Raw genomic sequence first — 6,352 nt, 5'->3', positions numbered from 1 at the left:
TTTCTCACCATGTTTTGTTGGTTCTTCTTTAAAAAGAAGGGACTGCATTCAAGCACTCATCTGTGTAGTCCCGTAGATTTTGACTCCCTATCTTTTCACCTTGGTCTCTGTTGTATTATCTCTTTTTTTCCTCATAGAAATCCTTCTTCCCTCCCTCTCAGACCTCTTCTCCAAGTGGCTCTTTGGAATAGTTGTAATAATATCAATAGTTCCAGCTTGAGAAAATGTGCAAAGGCTCGTAGCTTCCTACTCACTTCATTAATAGGTACATGCTTATCCCCATTTTGCAGGTGGGTAGAGAGATGTAAGAGAACTGATAACTTCTGCAAAGTGTTGCAGTGATTTTGTGACCGAGCTGGCGCTTGAACGTGGGAGAAATGAGTCCTGATTGTCTGATGTAACTGCTGGGGATGCTGTCTTCGGGAGATGGACTTGGCGGCTAGTGTTTGCAGCGTTGTTCTGGGCTGCTTGTCTCCTGTTCATCAATCCCTTCATGTCCTGTTTCTGTGCCCGCATGGTCTCTCTCGCCCTGCACAGTGTGCTGTTCTTGCTGCGCTGTCTGTGAGGGGGCTTGAGGGGTCTTCAGGAGGCTCGAGCACCATATAGACAAGGTTTTATTTGCTGATCAGGCAGCATGCACTGTTCGTCAGATTTTCATGTGTTGTTTCTCTCCTCTGTATGTCTTCTGCCCTGTCCTTAGTCTGGTCCGCTCTGGGGACAGAAATTGCTGCTACTGTATTCTCATTTTCAGTTTCATAGCTCCTACCCTCTTTATTTTTCTTCTAGGGGAGCCTTCTCTGTGGTCCGCAGATGTGTAAAGAAAAGTTCATCGCAGGAATATGCTGCAAAAATCATCAACACCAAAAAACTGTCAGCCAGAGGTTAGTGTCTTGATCTACCCTTCTTCCTTTTATTAATAGAAAATACTTCACTGGAGTTGAAGCTGTAATAAGTTTAAGGGATCTGAAGTTGCTTGTCTCAGTCATTATTTCAGCGTTACAAAATAATTGAGTTGTGTGGCAAAGAGGAGATTGAAAGGAGGTAGCGTAGGATGATAGAAAAATTCCTCTGTCTGGAAATGGATACTCTGTGAAATGATGTTGTCTCTTTCTTTTTGAGATCTTTCTTCTGCAAGCTGAGCTAGAGGTATGTTTATAGAAGATTTATCTACGTGTGTGTGTACTGATCACTCATAATAAAGAGAAGTCTTGCAGACTGATTTTGCTGAATGTCTTTTCTACCTAGGAGATCTGTCTTACTAGAACAGATGTGATTATTTTTTTTGAAGGATAGATGCTATATGCCTTGCTCCTTTCATGCTGTAGTTAAAGGTGGTGTGTTTGGAAACTAACAAGTTTGCCTTCAAAGGCAGAAGTAGGTTGGATAGAGAAATCTTGCAAATTTGACTTCTCAACGAATCAGAACAAGTAATTTTTGCTTTCGTTAATCCTGGAGACTTCCAAAACCTGAAACCAGACTGTAGTCTCATGGAAAGAGAAAAAAATCTTAACTCTTCCCCCAAGCTGTTGGTCTTCTGGTTTCCAGGGACGTACATATGCACAAAGGGTAGTGTATCTTGTATGCAGGGAACGTGTATCTTCTAGTGTGTTAATCCCTTACAGGGATTAAAGTTGCTTCGCGGGTGGGGTGGATGAGGGGGAGAATGAGAGAAGCTGAACTGCAGTAAAAGATGCTGAAAGCAGAGAGCGCAACAAGTTGAGATGCCAGAGGTGACTGTTTCTAGAAGAGGCGAACAAGACAAGATCTAAGTCCTTAGAGGCCTTTCAGATTTGACAAAATTAATGTCTGTCTTGCTAGTTGAATAGATGGCTTAGTAGGGGGGTTGACTGAGAAATGAAAAAAAAAAAAGCAGGAGGAGGAAGCGAATGATCTTGATAAATGATTTAGAACTGAAGAATGTTTTGCCTAATCCCTGTAAAAGAGAAGAATAGAATATGTATTATTCTTTTTGCCGGAGTATGAAATGTGATGATAAGAGCAGAAGACGGCTTGAAGAATGGTGAAAAATTTCCATTTGCTGTAGTTTGCATGGAGAAGTAGTGTCAAAAGTAGAGTGCGCTGTGCCGTGAAGGTTGTTTTGTTTGTTTGTTTACTGGGGCTTTTTTTGACTTGTGGAAGTAAGCATATGTGATAATGTGTTGTTTCAGTATCTAGCCTGAGTGAAGTCATGTTGGGAACCAACCAGTGGAGCCCTAGGTTGTTTAGGAGGTGACTGCAGATCCTGTGAAAATTGGTGTCCCCTCCATGGTCAGGTGACAGTGCCCGCTGATGTAGGTGGGATATCCAATCTCTTGAGTTCAAAATTAGTTCAACTTAATATGGGAGAGGTTTGAAGGGTGGCTTTCCTTTGCTGACAGCCATTAATGCCGTGTTTGCTCTGCAGAGTTCCCCATCCATCCCGTAGTGAGGACTAAAGCTCAGAAGAGTCATCTTCTCAGATGCTAGTGGACACAAACCTGCTTAGAGAAGGGAGAGGGTAGCTTGATAAACTGATCGCAAATGAGAAACCGTTTTCTTACAAAGGAGGTGGTATTGAAGTTAACTCTGGAGATAAGAAAAATGGGGAAAACTGCAGGATGAATAGAGCTGAAACAAAATTCAGAAACATATTAGCAGAAGTCCAAAAGTAGCAGAACTGATTGAGTGGGGTTTTAAGTGTTTGGGCACCTAATGAGTTACAGAGGGAGCAATATATAGATTCTAATTGTTTTTCATATTAAGGTGATGACAGTTTTATGACCCGGTAAGTAAGAAAAGTAAGTATGGGTGAATACAGGCCATGTTTTGATCTACTACTTACTTCCTAGATTTCATACCTTCCTATAAATAAAATACATTGAGGATACTAGCCTGGTCCTCAGCTATATAACTCGAGGCAGCTGGCAATGATTTATTTACAAAGGTATTGGTTAGGTAGAGGGCAAGTGTGGGGAGAGCCAAGAAAGGAGATGGATGTTTCTGCTAGTACAGAAGAATATCAGAAACAAGGGACTGATCAGGTTTCGTTGAAGTCTTATCTGAGGACTAAAGAATCTGCATTTACAGGGAAAAGTGGATGGTGACTTCAGCCGAATATATAGGTTCCTCAGTTATTCCAGCTGTGTTTGCCGATAGGTCAAGAGGTTAGTACAAAAAGGGACCGAATATTTTGATAGGAACTTAGTGAATTCACCTTGGAATAGGTCCTTAAAGCACTGAAGGAAAAATGTGTGCTATTTAGACATTGCAGCTGTAAATCAGCGATTAGGGAGATTTGATTCAGCAACCTGTAAACGAAAGTCTCAGGGAAGGGCATTTTAGAAAGATGTCTCCCACAGGAGGAGAATTTCGGCGTTAATTCTGCAGTATCCTGGATATACGTTGCCTGATGCTTCCTTTCCCCGGGCCGGCACTTCTCCCTGGGGAGGCCATATCTCTGCCCGGCAATACGTACGCACGGGGCTCTCTTGCACACCCAGCTGCATGCCTGTCTGCTGTGCAGGTTAACCCACCCTCCTGACCTGCCTCCTGCGTTGTTGGTTTTCTTCTAGGCTTGGTCACAGCGCCAGAATATTCCCTCGTGTGGGGACACCCTGCCCCTCTCCAACTTAAACGTAGCTACATTTAACATTTTGTACCTTCTCTAGCAGAATTTGAACACATATAGATACCTGATGTAGTAACTGCTACTTCAAGAGCCAGCGTCTTGCTGCTGCTGAGAAGTATGTCTAGCCTATTGCTGCTTCACGGAAGTTTTGCCTGCTGTAGTGCTTCCCTTGATTATGTCCAGGGAAATGGTAACAAAGCCTTGCTCTCCTTCTGTAGTACTTCTTGTCACCTTTATTTTTCAAGACTCTTGAAGAAGAAATACTAGATAGCTGACGGGGAAGTGCTGAGTAGCTTGCTGTATGTAGCTGAAAAGGAGGAAGAGGAACACTTCAGGGTGAATTGTATGCGTTTAAAGGGTTCTGTATTACTTGACGTGTTTATCAAACTGTTTTCTTAAGGCAATAAAGAGTTGAAGAGGCACGGTGCTGTTACAGGGCTTCTCTGTGAAAGCAAGGAGGATTAAAGTGGTGCTGTTTTTTGTGAAGGGCGGTCCTCACAACTTCAGTCTAGTAAGCTTCACCCTTTGTAAAATACGAAGTCAGATGTTGAGAGGAGAGTCTTTGTTTCTCTGTTGTCTATGATTTCTGCATGCCTGTTCTCTGTCTTTTTTAATAACTCATGTCAGTAAGAGCTGGTACAGATTAAAATTCATATTTTGGCTTCAGTGAAGTATTTGCTATTATTCATATTGTATTGATGCTTAAGACTGCCCAGTGAAGACTGTGCCAAGAACTTCAATGTTAAATAGGGGCCAAATGCTTGTGGAAAGGGGGGGGAAACGGACTTTACCGTAGTCAGCGTTCAGCTGACATATAAGAGCAGTGGTTATTATACATGGGGGAAATACAATGCTTCAGTCATCTGAAATTCCTATGGGGTTGAACGCAGGCTTTTACCAGAGCTACGGGCAGAGGGAAATAATAACTGTAATTTTTGGGAGGTTGTCTTGTGGGTGTCACCAGAATATTTTTTGAACATGAAAATTCATAGCAAGTAGTGCTTCAGTTCCTGGGCAGCAGTGAAGTTCAAATAAAGTAAAATTGCTTGCAGTGATCAAAAGGATCAAGACAGAAGCAGTAGCTTTAGTAGCAGTAGGGAAATACCCAGCATTTGACTCTCCAGCATATACTTTTAAGAGATAGTCCTGCATTGGAAAGAGGTAGGCAGAGCTCTATGCTGTGATAATTTTTAGGATTTTGTTTATACCAAATAGTATATAATGATCCTACCAACTTGTGTAGGATTTTTGTCCCTTGTTTTTTAGGTGATGGTGGGGGAGAAATCTCTGTGCATCACATCTACTGTTAAATTTTGTTTGCTGCTGAAAATCTGTATCTTTCAACTCTTGCAAGTGACATCTCTTGATGAAAAAACGAAAAGCAGCTGTCTTGGAAGTTAGGCCGCTTCACTGCTTTCTCCTTACTGTGGCTTTGCTTTTGCCTGTGGAATAAAGAAGTGGATTCTCTCCCCGCTCTCCATCTTTCCAAATTTGTAAACCAGATCAAAATTTGCGGTCTACCCAGTTATTTTGTCGTTGTTCCTGTAGGAGATGATGTGGATTGTGGGAGGAGCAGGGAATTACTTCTGTGTATCAAACCCCGTCAGGAAAAAAGCGCTCTCTTTACACTTCCAGCTCAGCTTTTTTTTTTTTTCATACACCTCTCTTGTCCTGGCTTTCAATTCTGTAGTGGTTGCTGATTTGGGCTTTACAGTATGTTTTGTTGGAGGTGTCAATAGTAGTTTCCTTGGACACTGAAACGTTGAGCTTCAGTGCTGCAGAGGAAGCTTCAGAGGAAGCAGCATCAGTCCCTAACCTCTGTCTTGATCTGCTCTGTAAATGTTCTTAGCCAGCGTTTGAGTTAGGACTCTCTTGGACTGCTCTTGTGGCTGCCAGGTTTCAAGTCCCCTGTGGGCTACAGCACTCCTGCGTGAATTAGACGCACGCAGCGGTGCTGCACTGCAGCCTGGCAAATCGGCTCTGTGTGAAAGCACGGAAAGCCCAGCACATCGGTCACAGATGGCTGAAGCACAAATCCGAACTCGTGTAGAAATGTCCTGTAATAGGCGTCCTCTGCGTGTGCCTGTGTCTGTAGGTTGGGGACAAATGTCCTTTCTTGCAGAGGACTGCAAATCAAACCGTGTCTGCTCAGCTGTACTTGCTAAGCAGCCAAATCAGGTCTGGTCATTTGGTGTGGGAGAGGAGCTGCCCTTCCTGCAGGGTGGGCCTTAGGCTGAGTGTGAAGTGCTTTGCCGTGCCCCAGCTCCTCCTCCTCCTCCTCCTCCTCCCCTCTGCCGCCTGCGAGGAGTCTAAGGGATGCTGTGATTAACGGTTGGACTCGATGGTCTTAAAGGTCTTTTCCAACCTAAACGATTCTATGATCAGCTGCAGTGATGGCTGGGGATTTTTTTTGGAGGTCCTTGCGCACATGGAGGGATGCAGGGAGCAGACCAGAGCGCGCTGCACCCCCCCCCAGAGCGGTGTGTGCAGCTGGGGTCTGCCTGGCGGGGCGACCATAAGGGGCTGGGCGCGGCGGGAAGGGGGCTGCAGGGGAGGAATGGGTCGGTGGGGTGGATGCGTGGATAGCGAGTGGCTGAACTCTCCGCTTTGCACCGCAGCACACATGCGTGCGGCGGGGGGGCTGCGCTGCTGATGTCAGAAACTGCAGCCATCTACTCCGCCAGCAGCCTGCCTCTCCCTCCTCCTCCTCCTCCCTGCCTCTGCCTGCAGCCCCCCTTAGGGGGA

The 6,352-nt window shown here is 44.6% G+C and overlaps 1 protein-coding gene across 1 annotated transcript in view; it reads left to right on the top strand.

The window, feature by feature from the left end:
- The first annotated feature begins 514 nt into the window (after nucleotides 1-514).
- Nucleotides 515-6,352, top strand: part of CAMK2G (calcium/calmodulin-dependent protein kinase II gamma) — a 123,829-nt gene continuing 117,991 nt past the window's right edge. The window contains exons 1-2 of the mRNA XM_009322482.1: nucleotides 515-561; nucleotides 787-881. Coding sequence (XP_009320757.1) covers nucleotides 515-561; nucleotides 787-881 — 142 coding nt within the window. The remainder of the gene's footprint in view (nucleotides 562-786; nucleotides 882-6,352) is intronic.

This window comes from Pygoscelis adeliae, unplaced genomic scaffold, assembly GCF_000699105.1.
Source record: "Pygoscelis adeliae isolate BGI_AS28 unplaced genomic scaffold, ASM69910v1 Scaffold244, whole genome shotgun sequence".
In the NCBI taxonomy this organism is placed as follows: Eukaryota; Metazoa; Chordata; class Aves; order Sphenisciformes; family Spheniscidae; genus Pygoscelis; species Pygoscelis adeliae.
The sequence above is the reverse complement of the archived record's forward strand: the minus strand, read 5'-3'. Positions and strand labels throughout refer to the sequence as shown.